At 43.1% G+C, this 17,548-nt stretch overlaps 3 protein-coding genes across 4 annotated transcripts; all 3 read left to right on the top strand.

Moving 5' to 3' along the window:
* Positions 1–97: 97 nt before the first annotated feature.
* On the top strand, positions 98–9,569 carry LOC147128934 (protein FAM117A-like). 2 transcript variants are annotated; one of them, XM_086017246.1, is made up of 9 exons: positions 98–433; positions 510–711; positions 1,573–1,712; positions 4,007–4,120; positions 4,309–4,425; positions 5,910–6,038; positions 7,006–7,189; positions 7,263–7,416; positions 8,137–9,569. In XM_086017246.1, the coding sequence occupies exons 2-9, from the start codon at positions 606–608 to the stop codon at positions 8,375–8,377; spliced, it is 1,185 nt and encodes a 394-aa protein (XP_085873372.1). In that variant the 5' UTR covers positions 98–433; positions 510–605; the 3' UTR covers positions 8,378–9,569. The 2 variants fall into 2 exon arrangements, with proteins under 2 accessions (XP_085873372.1, XP_085873371.1); XM_086017245.1 differs by having other exon boundaries at positions 503–711.
* Positions 9,570–10,522: 953 nt separating this feature from the next.
* On the top strand, positions 10,523–12,461 carry coxfa4b (cytochrome c oxidase associated subunit FA4 b). Its single transcript, XM_086017460.1, has 4 exons — positions 10,523–10,690; positions 11,575–11,663; positions 11,768–11,828; positions 12,180–12,461. Exons 1-4 carry the CDS (start codon positions 10,643–10,645, stop codon positions 12,234–12,236), a joined length of 255 nt encoding a protein of 84 aa, XP_085873586.1. The 5' UTR covers positions 10,523–10,642; the 3' UTR covers positions 12,237–12,461.
* Positions 12,462–12,877: 416 nt separating this feature from the next.
* On the top strand, positions 12,878–17,169 carry cenpt (centromere protein T). The gene is made up of 13 exons (XM_086017459.1): positions 12,878–13,269; positions 13,404–13,521; positions 13,590–13,725; positions 13,793–13,886; positions 13,995–14,134; positions 14,345–14,402; positions 14,491–14,630; positions 14,797–15,561; positions 15,968–16,150; positions 16,262–16,352; positions 16,417–16,587; positions 16,729–16,833; positions 16,929–17,169. Exons 1-13 carry the CDS (start codon positions 13,184–13,186, stop codon positions 17,056–17,058), a joined length of 2,217 nt encoding a protein of 738 aa, XP_085873585.1. The 5' UTR covers positions 12,878–13,183; the 3' UTR covers positions 17,059–17,169.
* Positions 17,170–17,548: the final 379 nt, after the last annotated feature.

Here is a 17,548-nt window from a genome sequence, read left to right as displayed (position 1 = left end):
CCAATAGCAAGGCAGCTCCAAGTTCCCTTGACCAATCAGAAGTAAGAACGACTACTAAGTCCCGCCTCGCCCATAATTAAACCCACACCAGCGTGGCGGAGGTGTTTGGAGTCTGCGGGCTGAGCGAGCGTACTGAACCCTGGGAGCCAGCTCGCAACTTTCTAGGCCACCACAACCAGCTCCGGCCCGCACAAAACCGAGAAGAAACTTCTTTTGAATTTGACAAGAAAGCGCTCTAGTCGGCGCTCTGTTGACGTCTTCTTTGTTTTCTCCCTCGTGGAAGGTGTCCGCTTCCTCGTTCGCCAGCGAGCTCAAAACATCTCCACATCCTCACAAAGAAACTTTGCTTGCTAGGCAGCTAACTCGCCAGAACACGACAAGAAAAGTGGCCAAAAGCTCATGACGAGCCACAAATAACCACTCGGCATCGGAGGTAACTCTTAACCGACCCGTGGGGATGTCTACTCGGTGACTCGGGCTTGAATTTGCCTCGTTTATTAAGCGAACAGTCGAGGGATAGCAGCGGCAGTGCTTCCCAGAGAGCAACCCCCACTCCATCACCTTCCTTCACATCCGTCGCTGGTCCACCAACGGCTGCTGCAGGCATGTCAGGCCGGAGTGGAGCTACTCTGGGCCCGCAGCCCCTCAAGGCGACCGTCCCTTATCAGCTGGCCAGCAAGCACCGAGCCAAAGGCAGGGATGGAAAGTCAGGTATGAGCCTCCTCACCTGTCACTCGCCATTGGAGGCAGCAAGACAGGCTAATTTGCAAAAGTACTCGAGTAGAAATACTGATACTTGTGTAATAAAGGACTGGTAAATTGATAAGTACTGCTTTGAGTTACTCAGTACTTGAGTAGAAGTTCATAAACTTGTGGAAAAAAAGGACTTATGAGTGAAGGTACTGATTCAGGTACACGCACTCAGCACTGAACTACAAGTGAAACTAAGTATTAGACTAAAACAGCATTAAAAATGACTGGTAAAAGTACTGATGAAAGTAATCGCACGCAGTACATAACTGTAATGTAACTCTAATGTATCATTAGATACTGCTGTGATTGGTATTCATGAGTAGCTCAGAAAAATAATAAATAAATCAAACTGCAAAACTGGTCCAAAATCTTGCCTATGCTTTTCACCAATAAAGTGAAAGTAATTAAGCAAAACAACAAATTAAATGTTTTTGAGGTTGACTTTATGTGAAAGCCAAAGAACATGTTGTAGCAATCCCTGCATCTTTATTGGTATGCATACAAATGCAGTATATAGTCAAATGGAAGCTTGGCATATGTAGAATATAAACTTTTGCTAACGTAGCAAAGTAGCTACTGCATATTTATAGACCACCATTTAGCAATTTTTGTTGCACAATACCATGAGTATACATGCATTCGCATAACTCACTGTCTTCAAATTCAGCCTAACTAGCCTGCTTACTGAAGCATGTTACAGTCAACCCAGTCTTAATTTAGCTTCAACCCATCACTAAAGTCAACATTTGAATGTTGGACTTCTCATTTAAGTGGTGCGCAGTACGATGTTCATTTACGCCAGTTGTATGCTGACGACAGCTGGAAAGGCCAAACCGCAGCAGCTGAGCCCCGGCATGAGGCGGACCATGTCTCTGGACGCCATCATCGGCCCGTACCTGCAGGGCCACTGGCCCAAGGAACCCGAGGGCAGCTTGTGTCGAAAGGACAAATCCACTCAGGTCAGATGATTGAGAAGCCTCCTCGATGGCACTTTGAATTCAAGCGAGAAATGCGACTTTTGCCGGCACACGGCAATAGAATCGGCTTTTGAGTTTTCCAGCTCTGCTGCGGCATGGGAATTGTTTTGCTACGAAAAATGTTTCTTTGTTCATCTATCTATGCCAGCGACACTCAGTGACTTAATGAAAGTCTAATGAACCTGTGTAGTCGCCTCTTGCCTTTCATGCAACAGAATAATGGAGCTTTGTGTTGAACTGAACACACCCATGTTTCACATTGAGTAAGAAAATTTGTGAGTAATTTGAAAAGCGATCACTATTTCATTTGATTGGTGCATTTTAGCGGTTTGGCATCCGCCAATTCACTTATTACACATTCACGTATCCTCTTATTCGCCGTTTTCTGTAAAGCGGCACAAAAAGTGTTCGTTTTTTTTTTTTTTTTCTTTTTTAATATGAAATATGTGTATTTATTTTATTGTCTTATCTCCAAGAAGTAATTGCGACATTGACTGTTAGTGTCGACTGTAAACACGGCAAAAAAAAACAATCCTTGAAATGAGTTATCTTCTCAACCTAACTTGGCAGCAGGCTTGCTTCCACACACTCGCTCATCCAATCACAGATCTAACACTCAGCGAGAGTGTGTAGAGAAGGCGGAGCCCATGTTTGCTAACAGTAGTTTCGCCAAACTAGGACTAAACACAGCTCATCTTGGAACATAGCTAAATACGAGCGCTAGTTTACGAGCGGGGTTCCACCCTCTGTACGTTTTGCGACAATTACCTGATGTCATTTTTCCACATCAAAATATACAATATGGGAATCGCCGGCCAAGAAGGCAGGGCGGACTTGATCAATTTAGCACGGTTTGCTTGTCGCCCACGTAGCTGTGAGAAGTTTGAGAACCACAGCCTTGAGCAAGAGTCAGCTGCGCCCGTCGTCTCCGCGCGCTGGCTTCCTTTTTGTGCGTTTGCTGTGATATGACTACAGTGTTGGCGGCCAAGTTGCTCTAATGTCAACGTGAGGAAATAATGCCAAGTGACTCAATTCGGTCCAGGCCCAAAGCATCACATTCATGAACATTCTTAACCGTCTAAAAAAAAAAAAGGAAGTATAAGCACTTGATAATGAAACTGAAAATGATGTAAAATGACTCACCCATTGAAGACATCCTGACAAACTAGTAAACGAGTGGCAACAGGAAGGTCAACTATTGGTATTTTGTACGTATGTTGTTGTGTAGTATATAATGAGTGTAGTAGTGTTAGAGATTGCATGGTAAAATTAATGTCAGCTCAGCATATTCTAATACAAATAAAACTGCGATAATGACTAAGTCTTATTGCTGTGTCCTGAGCGGCCACACCCTTTCTGATGCTGCGTCAAGTTCCATTTCTGGTTCGATGGTTATCATTTCGGTTTTCCACTTTGTCATCACTGAACGTCAAAAAAGCACAACAAAAAGCAAAATTGACTTGACTCTTTCGGCGGTAGGGATTGATTGCCCAGCTCGTCTGTGAAATTCGGGTTTGTCAAGCACTGTAATGACTGACGGATCCCCGTAGATGGTGACATTGCTTCGCTTAGGATTTGAGACCGGCGGAGTTTTGGAGTAGACGCGGCGGTGAATTTTGCCGCGTTCATTTTGTGGGAGAGAAATGCTAACACGGAAGTTGGTAACGTTTTGGCACCTGGCACTCGAGCAGATGTTCAGTTTGTGGTATAAACGATGTGTGGCAAGACTGAAGCGGTGTAGGAAAAAAAAAGCCACTGACACGCATCTCGAACCATACAGTGAGTCAGCATCGCTCACAGCGCTTTTCTTAGTTGTCATCTGTAAATAGATGAATATTTTGCCATCAAAAGCCCTTTCTTAGTCTTGTTTTTCTTGTTCCATAGTTTTAGGTGCCATAACTGCAAAAAATATTAGTGTCAAGGTCATTTAATTGTCTTGACAATCTTTTTTTTTTTTCCCCCCTCATTTACTATTTCAATGTTTCTGTTTTTGTCCTTAACTGTTTGATGAAAGGCTGAACGTGCATTTCCAACAGCGTATGGGAAGTAAAATTTTGACTTGTAAGTCGGGCCCAACCAATATTTTTTTTTTTTGTGTGTTATTTTTAAGGCCGGCGGGATTCCAATATTAGAATAAAATACCAAAAACTGATTAATCGTCTCACTTGATATTGAAATAAAAGCATGTATAAAATTACTTGAAATACATTAGCTGTATCCCATCTCGTTGGCCTGTGACCTAATTTTTTTTTTTTTTCTTTTTTTCTTGTTCCCAGACTCCCAACTGGTCCGACAAAACATCGAGCAGGAGGGACGACAACGTCGACAACGGCGGCGTCATCAACCACAAACGCTCGGCGTCCTGGGGCAGCACTGAGCATCTCCAGGAAGTGAGCGGCCGTCCGCTTCAGAACGTTCGTTGTTTGTTCAAGCACACGGGAGAAATGGCTTTGAATAACTCAAGATTTCAACAGCATGAAGCCACCAAATAAAACTTAGTCGGCGCTCGTTGTTTTATCCCGATGGAATGACACGGAAGACGGTGTGACTGACTGAGGGTAACCTCTTTCCGTTGCAGATCAGCAAACTCAAACAACAGCTGCAGCAGCACAGCAAACCTGGCGTCTCGGGGGGGCACGAGCGAGAGCGCCAGCGTGGCTCCGCTCTCGGGAGCTGTAACCTGGGAACCACTCAGGTGCTTCTTCACTCCGCCGTCAATGCGCACCTCACTTTTTTTTTCCACGAGCTGACCTGAGGGAGCCGAGACCTCCGCCAAGGCTGACGTTTATTTATTATGGCAGCTAAGATGGTTGCTTACGACTATAGAATTTTAGCTAGATCCATGGCAGCAAAATCTCGGAAGTTCATAAGTGCGACAAATGATGAACTAATCTGTTCCCGAAACTAACGAGTGACCCCAACTTTTGTACGTGTGAGCAAAACATTTTCGGTACAAGTGTAGGTGGCCGCAGAGGGCTCAACTCTCGTATTAAAAAGCTGCAGTTTAGCAGGGAAGGGAAGTAAATTGCTTGCTTCAAGCTGTTTATTACCACTCGCAGCTGAGGTTTGCTATCAAGCTAAACAGAAAACAAAAATGTGTTTATTCTAAAATAACTACATAATAACTGCCTGATGCGAAATTCCGCTAGCTTAATGCTAACGCACAAAGCAAAATGCCAGAGATGCGTAAATGAAAAGCAACATGTAGAAAGACAATTTAATACTTATTGGCATGTATTCTTTATCCTCTGCGCCAAAAATGATTATAATGGCATTTCTAGTCATTGAAATTGGGAAAGATATTGTGGGGATGCCTTTCATCCCACAGCATTTTCTATTTTATTTAAATTCTTGTGAATGCACAACATATATTTATCTTTTTTTTTCGTTTGTTTGTTTTTTTGAACATTTGAAATAATACCCACAGTGTTTATAACCATACTTGAGATTGGCTCACAGTCCAAAAATGCCATCTTTCAATTTTTACAAACTCGATTTTAGTTTCCACACATTACGAGACTAGAATAGAGCAGAGTCAAGAGAACCGTGTACAATGAAAACGCCAATTACAGCAATGTGTTTTCACCAACATGTGACGGGGAGCATGCATGTAAAAATACGCGTCCCATACCGAGGTCAATAAAAGCATGTTTGCATAAAAAACTTGGTCAAAGGATGCTCAATAATGCCAAGCTGCATCATGTGCCGAGGTCTTCAGGCCATCGCCACCTTACTTGGGCACATCACAGGAAATGAAAGAACTCAAACACTGAAGCAACAGGAAGGAACACAACATCACGCCGCTTCTGCATTTCAGCACAGCTGTTGCATGCATTTTTTTATTTTTTCTATTTTTTTTTTTTTTTTAGTTCATTCTCAGGCTCTCTGCTTAGTTCAGCAACACCGTCTGTGCCGCGAGCCGCTTTTGCGGTCGCGCCGCTTTTGAGAATTTTGTTGCTGCTTCATGAAATTCCTGCGATATCTCGACGCACGTTGCAGCCGTGCTCTGGAATTTGCTTCCCAACCGCTCCCCCCCCTATGCATGAAAGGCACACATCCCAGAGCTTCATAAGGACAGGCGATGGTTTACGGGCAGCCTTACATGGCCCGTGTGTGTGTGTGTGTGTGTGTGTGTGTGTGTGTTTTGAAGAATTCCATCCAAATTGTTTGTGTCTTCAGACGCAGCCTATTCCCATCCCGCTGGCTCCCCTGTCCACGCTGGTGCCTCGGCTGCGCTGCAGCGTGGAAGGCCTCAACCAAGAGCTGGAGGGCATGTTCGTCTGTCAGCCAGGACATCGGCAGCATCAGGTGACGCAAAATTTAACATCAGCGTTTCCCTAAACTTTATGAAGGTTAGAACCATCTTATGGAACAACAAACAGAAATGTAACTAAAGGTGTATATGGAATGAAATATGTATTTTTTTTCGGTTGCATGAATAGCAGCAGGTGGTTACATGATAATTTAGCCTTCTGCCATCTAGTGGAAGAGCATGTAATTGTCCTGCCTGTCACTATGCGCGCTGGCATAGATGAACAAAGAGGCATTGTTTTCTAGTAAATAGACAATCTAATATTTTCCCAGGAAAAAGTAGTCCTTCAAATAATTGAGTAAATTTGTACTTTTTTCAGTAACTGATGAGTAACTTCAGATTTTTTTTTTTTTTTCTTTTAAACGAGTATGAACATCACTGACTAATATAAAATAAGAATGTGAAATGTTTTGATATTGGCCAACAATATTACATGAACTAAATCAATAAATATGTATAAAATGAAAAATTGAAGGCAAGTTCTAATCAATTAACTTTGTGCGTTTAGATTCATGAAACGGCTCACCAGGCAAATTGCATTCTTGTAGGCTGAAATGTGGACATTTTTAGGCAGACGCAGATGTCAGCACGTTTTTTTTTTTTTTTTTTTTCTCATATTCTGAAAGGTAAACAGATTGAATGAGACTGCGAGTCGCACGCCATAAATGAGCCACTTTGCAAACTGCAACTGTGTGGGGCCGCCGGGACTTTGTCTGCAGTCATGTGACTTGCTGGCTCCATTTGATTGGTTAAATGGGATCAACCGCAAAGGGTTACGCTGGATTGGTGCAACAGTCACGTGACAGCGCCCGAGGCAGAAATCTCTCTGACAATCCTCAACAAATAGATTGCGCAAGCAATAATGGCTCCTAATAAAAGTAGCGAGCGGAATGTAAAAGTAGCATTTGCCGCAGCTTTACATAACGTCCCCGCGTATTCATTCACACTTCCTGTCTTTTGCAGCTTCTGGAGGTTCCAGACGGCCACCGTGCTCCTGTCCCGCCGCAGAGCCGCAGCAGCGGATCTCAAAGCGACCCGGCTTCCGTCACACCTCCCTCGCCGTCGTCCGCTATGTCTTCACCGGGCTCCTCTCCCACCTCCGCCTCCCCACCCATAACTGAAGACACCCCTGTAGACGTGCATAAAGGTGACTTAAGCTCCGGACCGGCTGACTCCTCCCACGCCATTGTCGTTTTTTTTAACCATCATCTGTACGCCAGGCTTGGATCTCCTGTCTCCGGTGTCATCGCTGAGCGAGGCCGACGTCTTGCTGCCTCTGCTCAACTCGTCCTCGCCCGGACCCAACAAGAGCAGCTGCTTCCAGAGAGAACCTCCAGAGGGCTGCGAAAAAGTCAGAGTCTGGGAGGAGACCAGGTGTGTTCTTGTTTTTTCACCTCCCGTGTGTCCGATAGGAAATTTACAGTACAGCGGAAGGTTGCGGTTTGTCATTTCAAAACGATTTTCCCCCCATGAGATGTATATTAATGAGTCCCAGGTATCATAAAACCTTTTTTCGCCGCCTTCCATTCCATTAAAATGTAAAAACGAGTTAAATTGCATAATTGGTTACATCTCGGCATGGCCCGTGAGCAAAAATATTGCGATATCATGGTGTTAAAATTACATTATTATAAATTTTTTTAAATATTTGGGTAAATAAAAGCTGTGTTTTTCTTCAGTTGAACAGTATTTATTTTAGTTTAAATCAAAATATAGAATATTTACTACATTAAGAAACAGGTACCATGTTAAGCATAAATAAATGTTAATATTCTTCACTGGCGAGCTATTTTTAAAACAGACCCATTGCTTACTCATGTTGCCCTTGGGACTAACTAGTACCCATTGGTACCATGCCTTTTTTTTTTTTTTTTCTTTTTTAAGGACTTTTTCTATTTAATCCTACCACTTATGAAGCACAACACGACTATTTTTCTCAATTAAATATTTATTGGTGTTTATAAGAGTGCTGGCACGGAATAATGACTTTTGAATGGGCAAAAGAGGTTTTGAGAAGCACGTGTTTTAATTATGGGAGCTCACGGAAGGAATCAAACGCCAGGGTCAACTTAACCCCCCCCCTCTTTTTTTCAGCACTTCAAACCAGCAAAAGCCAGTGCCAGTCTCCTCCTGCCCAGACCCCAACAAGGTAAACTTTACCCCCCATGGGGGCTCCGCCTTCTGCCCCGTCAGTCTCCTTAACCCGCTGCTGCCCTCCATGGACGTGCTCTTCTGCAGCCTGTCCATCGCGAGCCAGGGGGCCACACGCAACCCCCTCGATCCTCCCGCCGCCGCCTCCTCAGGCGAAGGCTACGTGCGCACCGACACCGTCTAATCAAAGCTCACGTTGTTTTGTTTTTTTTCCCCCAATAGTGGTTGATGTCGCTTTATTTTAGGAAAGCTTCCTTTTTCCATCTGGGCGTGAAATGTTATTAAAAAAAAATCATACTATGGAAAGAAACTCAACCCAAAGAGGAGCTTTTTATTTTATTTTTTTTATTTTTTTTTATTTTTATTTTTTAAGTAGTGTGTGATCCAAAGATTTACTTTTGGCCAAATGTGAGTGTGAGAGGTGGGATAGTCTCCTTTAAGACATGTTGCTGCTTGACACTCTCCCTTTTTTCCGACCAAGTCCACGAAAGGTTATTTATCGGGGTCTCACTATCCTGTTTGTTTGACCTAGCACCGCTGGTGTACAAAGCATGACAAATCATTTGAATTCTTTTCATTCACACTTTGATGATTGCTGGCTGAAAGGAAATTTGGAAACTTCAGCGTACACATTCTTGCTTTTAACAGTTTGTGTATTTCGGGAGTGAGGGAGGAAACGTGTTCACATGTTGATGAGTTTAACAAAAAAAAAAAAAAAGTTTGTCTTAATGGTGTGTTTATAGATGTAGTTGACTACCTAACCCGTTTTAGTGGTGTAGAATTGTCATTTCCCTCTTTTCAAGGTGGTTTAGTTGTATTTCCTGGTAGACACATTTGCACAATCTGAACTGCTACTTTTGCGAATTATTTTTTTACATTCACTTTTGTACTTTTGTAAAGTAGTTTTGATCATTTTTTCACATAACCTGCAAAATAAGCTAAAAAATACAAAACTAAAAAAAAAAAAAAAAGCCTGTTTCTTTTAGTTTTGTCTATATAATCAAGACAGGTGTTATGAGAAATATTGTATCAGGTAGTTTTTTGTTGTTGTTTTTTTTTAATGCACTTCCATGAAAGGGTTCTATATAGAGGAGATGCCCTTGCTTCCATACGTTAGTCTGGTTTTGTGTATGTGCATGCGGATGGGACATAAGTCAGACCATCTAGTTTCAGTATGCAGTTGAATTGTGTTTCAGCTGCAATGTTCTTTACCCCCCTGAACTAGGGCTCACTTTCAGTGCGGTGTGTATGTGTGTGGATGCTGCGGGGGAAGTTCTGTCATCTCAGGTACTGTGTTCTGTCCACATGAATCACACCAGTGATGATGCGTGCAGCCTTGTTGTGACGTATTAAAAGTGGAAATGTTCAACACTCTGTTTCTGTGCTAAAGTCCTTTTTATGTATGTAATTATTTTACCTTTTATTAACCTTTTGAATGGGGGCGGAAGTAAGGTGGAGGGAATTACAAAACATTCAGGCTCCGCGAGCGAACTGAAAACTGAGAAGGCATGAACAGCCTACCAGACCATTTACTTGTAAGGCAAGGGCAAGGTAGATTTATTTATATAGCACATTTCATACACAAGGTAATTCAATGTGCTTCACAATTAAAAGTACAATATTTACAAGCATGTACAAACAAAAGTGTTAAAGACATTTAAAAGCAAGGTAAAAAAAAACGAGCTTACTAAAATAACATACAGCGCAAGATTTTGGAGAAACCTGATGTTTCTAAACCTGTTTTTTTTTTTACTAGAAATGATGTGGGAAAGCTCAGCGATGCTTTTGCTGTGCCTGAATGCCTTAAAATGGGCAGACTTGACGCCCGTGACGGTTAATACGTCACTGTCAGCAAACAGTCCTCAGATAAACATGCAAATATTTTCCCTTGTGGCTATGATCAGCATGGGGATACTGCAAAGCACTGGATGCTTAGTATATCTTTGATTTTGTAGAAACAGGAAGTGTTACTGTTATCAGAACTAAAAAACTGTTTTTAGATTTTTGTCTTAACCTTCGCATAGTTTTTCACCTTTCAGCCCAAATTTGTGACAGGAATATCAATCAAAACTTGAATAAATTGTGTATTAATTGAATTCCAACACAAGGTGAAGACATGTTTCACACATCTGCGCCATCCGTATATGGTCACGAGACAGCACGCACGCTATGACGTCAAACGTCCTAATTATCGTGTGTTTCTTTAATGGGCTCCGTACAAACCAGCCACTCACCGCTTAAGTATTTTTAAGAGGCGGTTACGTGTGACACATCGCCAGCTGTTGCCTTCTGCACGTGCTGATTGGCTGAGCTCCAGAGAGGCGTGGGCGTCTACTTCAAGGTCCTTCCGGCCAGTGAGAGAACTGCACTCTTGCGCTCCCGCAGTGAAATCTGCCGTCATTACAGGACCGCGTTTCCATTTATTAAACCCCGGAGCCGGTGTGTCACCATGTCGATGCTCGGGACTGTCGCGAAGCAGCTTAGGAACCATCCTGCTGTGAGTGTGTACTTGGACATTTTGAATTGGATTAGATATGATTTATGAAATGACCCGGTGACATTGAAAGGTGTCGCATTGGAGGGGCTAAAGGACGAGCCTACAGCAGCACCGTCCTTGCTTGCTTTTATAAAGGCACTATCAATGATGCTGATTATGGAAAACGATCTACAATCGGGTTTTAGATTATTTTACACGTTTCAACAATAACGGCGGGCGATTAGTCACCTTATCATATAAGCATGCATTTCATATAGCCTCGTGACAAGTGGAAATACAAGTGAATGAACAATGTCTATATTTCAGTCAACATAGTTACATCTCTTATCACCGTGGCACTTTTTCTTAGAAATAAAGTGAGAAAATAAAAATGCCATTTCCCGAGATACGTGTGATAGCGCCACGGCCATTTATGTAGCAGCCAGCTGCACGTATGTAGTACTCTGCACTGTACTTTATGCTTTGTGTCTCCCCAAGATAAACAAAACGCAAGGCCTTTAACTTGCATATTAACACAAGGACAAAATATACTTTTTTTGTTGTTGCAAAACATGAATGTATCTGCTCTATCGTTTCCATTAAACAGAAAGATTACCTTGAGCTCTCATATAGAATTTCTGACGTTAATTCTGTCATTAATTTATGGTTTAACTAATGAAAGTCGTTGATGAACCAATTATCAAATATTAATATACAGTATCTGTTTTTCCCTGCATTGAAAAAAAGGTTTCGAAAAGGATCAGTGTTTCCCAACCTGTGTTGCACCAAGGCACACTTTACATTAGAAAAAAAATAAAAGAAATTTGGGCTGCTTTACTATTGTTAAACTAAGACGTGCTGTCCCAAACTTGGCATTGAACTGAAATGACCGTTTTCTTCATCAGCTCATCCCCCTGTTCATCTTCATTGGTGGTGGGGCAACAATGAGCATGCTGTACCTTGGCAGACTGGCACTGAAGAATCCTGATGTCTCGTAAGTACCTGTGATTAATCACTTTTTTCCTCCTGTTAAAAAATATTGCTCAATTAAAAAAAAATGTTGGGGCAAAAAATGATGATCTATTTTCCATTGGTTAGTTGGGATCGCAAGAACAACCCCGAGCCTTGGAACAAAATGGAGCCCAATCATCAGTACAAGGTATGAACCTTTACAAATTAAGACACCATAGCAAAAGCATTCGTTTTTACGATTTTGCTATTTATGTATTTGTGTTTGAGTAAAATTGATATTTTGGTTTTATTCTATAATTTACTGAACAAAACTACCAAATCCCCAAGCCTAATAGTGTCATTAAGGAAAAAATAGTCCAAATCTCAAAAGAGGTCACAGTTTTGTTTTTATTTTTACTTGATTTGATTCATTTTCTTCCTCCTTTTCTTGGAGCTTGATATGAACAACAGCCTTTTACTGCATGGGATAAGCTATATCTTCTCTCTTATCTTGCCTCAAAGTTCATATCGCTTACTTCATACTTGTGTGTCTTTCCAGCTTTTCACCATAAACATGGACTACTCCAAGATGAAGAAGGACAGGCCCGATTTCTAAGCCCATCTATGATACTGTCGTGCCCCCGTGGAGCATTTGCACAACACTGACTGAAAAATTGTGCTGCTGTCATCTAGTCAGTGCATACATTAAGTGTGAAAGGAGCGGGATATCATTTATCAGAGACTGTATAAATAAAACAGGCAAGCACCTGTTTGACTGAGTAATTGATGAGTTCTCTTTGAATTTTACTGTGTTGTAATTTATTAAAAAGTACTGAGATCACCCTTCTTGTTTTGTTGAAGACTGAAGGATTAATAGAATATGCCAATTATTGTGTATAGTATGACTATAGTCGGTTATTTTTGAAATTTAGTACCTTACACACACATCAAATTCTCGTCATAGTGACGCATTTATATAGTTATTAAATCAAAGTAAAAATAAATAACGCTATCAACATTCATTTAGATAAATGTAATACATTTATTTAACCGCAACCCAGTACTGTACGATCCCGTTTGGAGGTGCAATTCCCATTGTGGTCACACGATGCCAGTGTTGCGTTTACCGAACTCATACACAGCCTATGGTTACACCAAATGTACGTGAAGAAAAATGTACATTTAATATATTTTCTGACCAAACACTTCCGAAAATATCGTTAGTATACATTTTGCACGCGTACGTCCACGTAAGTAGCCATGTTCGATGTTAAACTATTGAAATGAAGAGGAAGACCAGACGAAGAACCGGAAGCGGAAGAAATTGATTCTCGCGAGACTTATTCAAAGATAACGCGGGTACCAAACACAACGTCCGTTAAAATGGGTGTGCTGAAACAATTTCAAGCGTGACACGCTGCGAATATTTTGATTTTTTTTGGCTGCTGAAAAAAAGAAGTACTTTCGGTACGTTAACGTAACTTGCTTCGCCGCCGTTTTGTCGTGAGCATACTGCGAGCAAGAGCAACGAAGCTCAGTTTAGCAAGCGGCACGTCTGCCGAGATGGATACGACAGAGGACTTGTCTCCTCGGGTTCTTCTCCAACATATTCTCAGGACCGAGCCACTCAGGACCCCCGTCACCCGCAGGTCAGCAAAACGACTCCATGGCGGATTACATTTCAACTATATTACCTCGTTTACAAATAACCTATCAATTGACGTTGCAAGCAATGTTTTTGTTTCCCAACATGGATGTAAATATCATCTGTCTTTATTTTTAGTGTCTCCAAAGAGCAAAATCGTATATTAAGACGCAGCACCAGATCTAGTGCCAAAGATGGACGTGCACTAACCCCGCAGGACATCATAAGACGCAGTATGACGCTTAAAATGCGTGAGGTGTGAAAAAAAGGTAGCAGGGCTAGCAGGGCTTGTCAGATCTTTTCAACTACAACTTCTCTTTCCAGAGCATATCCAAGCGAACTCTGACACCTACAAAAAGAACGGCCTCTGCCATGCTGACAAAGGCAAACACATCATCCTCCGTGTCGTTTGACGAGGCGGACACGCCGAGACACCTTCTCATGAAGATCCTGCAGACAGGTGCACTCCTTCGTCCTCACAAGGCGCCTTTGGGTTGTTTAACAGTATCCATTGTGGTATTCTTTAGAACCTATCAAGTCGCCTGTGGTTCATGAGGAAGCTGAGCCAATGGAGCCGCAGCTGCCTTCAGCAGACTCCAGCATTGCCAACAAGCGTTCAAGGTGAACAAAATGCACGTTTCTTGCTGTTTTCACTGCCTTTTGTAGTTATGTAAAATAATAAACAACAGGTTGCTTGGCTTGTTTACAACAAAGTGCTTATTTTTTAAGCACTGAGCTGTCCGGGTTGGATCTGCCCAATGTGACGTACGACATCGCAGTGAGCGTGGCAAAAGGACTGCAGAGGAAGAGACCACGTCGCAGCTTCAGCGTAACCGCCTTTGAAGAGCACCTCAAAATAGGCCACGACGGTAAGATGAAAGCTCTTGTGATTTGAAGCACTTTGATTTGAGAACACTTTTTTTCATGTTCATTAATTCCGTCATCATAAAACATTGCGTAACTCCACAATGTTTTATATTAACGTCATCATTGTCCTTTCATGGCAGTATAACCTCTGAATAATACAACAAAGGCCTACTGCGCTGTACTCACTAACTCTTGGCTTCCTGCGCAAACAGATGCTGAAAATGAAGAGGACCAATCGGCGCAAGATGATTTATCGCTTTCTCTGTCAAAGTATGATCACACAATTTTTTCCCCCCCCTTATAAGTTATTGTTGCAATAACGTAATGGTAATTGGGCCTGTCCCCCTGTGTTTTCCAGCGCCACTTCGCTGAGTCTGAAAACGCCCTTTGTGAATGAGCAGACTGAGAGAAAAGGCCTGCGGAGAAGAGTATCTTGCCGTCAAAGAGTCACTGAATATGAGTTTGGTGATGCCGTAAATAAGATGCATTTAGATCATGGTGATTAAGCTCCCCCACCCCACCCTCTATCCTATTTTCATCTCTAAAATAATTTTAGCTAAAATTACTTGGGGAAAAATGTCAATCTTTTTTTTTTTTTTTTTTTAATCTGTTGTTATTGCCGATACATATTTTTGGTCTGATTACTACACGTTTTCCCTCTCAGGAGCGAGCAGCTTTGAGCAGGGGAAGCCCGGCCTCAGCGAGACTGCACATGGCGAGACCGTCAATCTGGGTCTAAGCAGGTGCGGCGAACTGGAGCTCACCACAGACATTATCCACTGCACCACCGCTCTTTACGACCACCAGCCCGACGCCATCTCCGCCCCCGACCGCTCCGCGGTGGCGACGCAGGACAAGGCCACGGTCCCGGCGTCTCAGCTTCAGACGGTGCTGGAGCAGGATGGGCAGAAACAGCCCGATGCTAGGCGTCAACCTTTGGCGGTGTCGGACAGCCAGGAGAGGAAGACTAGTGCTGATTGGGAGGAAGAGGCGGCTGTGATTTCTCAGTCTGAGGGTGAGGGAGATGCAGCTGGATCGGAGCCTGAGGAAGAAGACAAGGAAGGGGAAGCGATCACAGTTGATTCTCAAACTGGAGCCCTCCCTGAAGAAGAGGAGTGTGAAACCCCGCCAGAGGGGCGGGAGGCTCCGATGGCATCTGAAGCTGAGGAGGCGGACGTTGACTCTGAAACCGAAGGCGAAGGCGTGGTTGACTCTCAGACCGAGGAGGACGCCGGTGCCGGCTCTCAGACTGAGGAAAATGACGAAGAGGAGAATGACAGGCAGCAGGCGGAGGACGAGGAGGCTGATGAAGATGAGGAGGAAGTGGAGGAACGCGATTACGACGTGGAACATGTGGAGCGACGAGCTCATCGATCTGAGGGCTTTCGAGTCGTGCCTGTTGCTGAGGATGATGCTGCAATGGAGCCTGGTAAGAATCTGACAAAATATTGACTGTGGTGCAACATTTATTTTTTTGGGACTAATTCAAGACTAATTAGCTACACTTACATACTGAAATGTAAAACAAACATGCTTTTGGCAGGGGTAGGGACCATGGCTTGTAATTGCCCATGGGTGCCACAAGGTGGCAGCAGAGGTTTTTTTTTCATTCGGCAAAGCTATGACCTGGTTAAATGAAGCTCCTTCCCTCGGTTCAACATAGGCACTAAGATGGTCTGAGCTATATTTTTGCACTAGGCGTGGTTTTGTCAGAGCACAATGACAGCGAATCGACGTTTTTAGTTAGTAATGGTAAGGAGAATGTGCATTTAACTTGGAATTTGAACACTTGCATTTCAATGATTGCTGGATATGTTGGACCTGTTGGTGTGCAGGCCGCTCAGAAGTCACAAACCGAACCCGGCGAGTGAGCGATTCCTGCGGCCGAGGAGCGGAGCAGGACTCGTGGAGCCCTGCGCAGGGAGATGCTGGCGACGGCAAAGAGCCCGATGTGGCCGAGGGTGGGGACCCCACTGAATATGAGGAAGAGTTGGAGGAGGAAGACTACGACGATGAAGGTGACCAAAAATCCGAAGGTGTCTCTCTCTGTCATTCAGTGTGAGCTGTTTAAAAAAATGTACATGACTTAGTAATATGAATGGGGGGGGGGGATGTTACAACGCCACCAGACGAGCAGACGCCGGCATTCGTTCGAGAGAAAAGGAAGACTTTTCAACTCCCCTATCCAACAACGCCCACTGTTTTAAAGCCTCAAGCCAGGTAAGTCTGTTTATTCCCCAATTTTTTGTTGTCATCTTTCTGAGAATCCCTCATGCACCACCAGTACTTCAACTGAAAATGTACCTCCGGCCAAACCAAAGCGAGTGAGAAAGCGGAGAAGTGGAGCGGCGCAGCAGAAGGACGTCGGTCTTCCTAAGACCTACCTCATGAGCACGTTTCGGCACTTTGCCAAAACCAGGGTCTCTGCGGATGTTTACCCCGTCTTAAGGGACATGTAAGTACCTGCAGGTATTTGAAACGGTCCATGTTTGGAAGCGAGGGGGGGGGGGGGAAATCAATAACTGCGACTTGAGCGTCCTAGCCGGGAAGGTTAACAGGTGATTTATTTAAAAAAAAAAAAAATGTTTATAACAAGAATGGAGAAATTCCTTGATCGGATGGCGGAGGACCTGGAGACCTTCGCCACTCACGGCGGGAGAAAAACCATCGAGGTGGAAGACGCCGTTCTGCTGTTGAGAAGGTAAGCTCGTCGTCTCACGTGTGCGATGATGCACCGAGAGGTGCGCGTGACGTTTGGGTAACGTGCGTCGATTTGTCGCCGTGCTCATGCTGCAGGCAGCGTCATGTGAATGACAAGGTGCCAGTGGAAGTGCTGATTGAAAAACACCTTCGCATGGAACAGCGCAAGCTCCTCATCCCCGTAGCAACCAGCGGGAACGTTGTCGTCCCAAAAATGAGGAGATGAATTATGAACGTTGAAGTTGTAAACTTTGATGTATAATTGATTCACATTGTGAGTGCAATGAGTGACTACAGTCTTTAAAAATCCAATAAAGTTTGCTGATACAATATTTAACCTTCCAGATCTTGATGTTTGTAGAAAATCCACAGAGGGAAAGTTAGATTTATGAAAAAATAATTGTTGCTTTCAGGCAGTAACCAGTCCACATTTGGTAAATTTCACATTTTTTCTCAACTGTTGGTCAGTCCCCATGTGGGTGTGTTAACAGGTGTCTTTTTTCCTGAAAAATCACACGCATAACAATGCATGGTAAAATCTGTATTGTGCAAGCTTTTATAGGTCAAATTTAAAAAGAACAAAAAATGAAAATACCTCAAAAACCTGGTGCGCAACCAAAAAAGTGAATTTCTTTTTTAAATCACCATCAAAAATATGTTTAGGGACACAAAGCCACTTCTGATTAAAATTTTCTATTGACCAGTGTTGTACATTT

The sequence above is a fragment of the Filicampus tigris genome, chromosome 19, assembly GCF_054856515.1.
Source record: "Filicampus tigris isolate MCC_2025a chromosome 19, RoL_Ftig_1.0, whole genome shotgun sequence".
NCBI lineage: Eukaryota > Metazoa > Chordata > Actinopteri > Syngnathiformes > Syngnathidae > Filicampus > Filicampus tigris.
Note: the sequence above shows the minus strand (reverse complement) of the source record. Positions and strands in the feature narration are given on the sequence as shown.

Excerpts from the sequence above, each read along its gene's own strand:
- LOC147128934 (XM_086017246.1), top strand. The coding sequence starts at position 606 with ATGTCAGGCCGGAGTGGAGCTACTCTGGGCCCGCAGCCCCTCAAGGCG. Across the intron at positions 712-1,572 it reads AGGCAGGGATGGAAAGTCAG|CTGGAAAGGCCAAACCGCAG; the intron begins GTATGAGCCTCC and ends TGCTGACGACAG. Across the intron at positions 4,426-5,909 it reads GTAACCTGGGAACCACTCAG|ACGCAGCCTATTCCCATCCC; the intron begins GTGCTTCTTCAC and ends TTGTGTCTTCAG.
- coxfa4b (XM_086017460.1), top strand. The coding sequence starts at position 10,643 with ATGTCGATGCTCGGGACTGTCGCGAAGCAGCTTAGGAACCATCCTGCT. Across the intron at positions 10,691-11,574 it reads AGCTTAGGAACCATCCTGCT|CTCATCCCCCTGTTCATCTT; the intron begins GTGAGTGTGTAC and ends TTTCTTCATCAG. Across the intron at positions 11,829-12,179 it reads AGCCCAATCATCAGTACAAG|CTTTTCACCATAAACATGGA; the intron begins GTATGAACCTTT and ends GTGTCTTTCCAG.
- cenpt (XM_086017459.1), top strand. The coding sequence starts at position 13,184 with ATGGATACGACAGAGGACTTGTCTCCTCGGGTTCTTCTCCAACATATT. Across the intron at positions 13,726-13,792 it reads CATGAAGATCCTGCAGACAG|AACCTATCAAGTCGCCTGTG; the intron begins GTGCACTCCTTC and ends GGTATTCTTTAG. Across the intron at positions 14,135-14,344 it reads CCTCAAAATAGGCCACGACG|ATGCTGAAAATGAAGAGGAC; the intron begins GTAAGATGAAAG and ends CTGCGCAAACAG.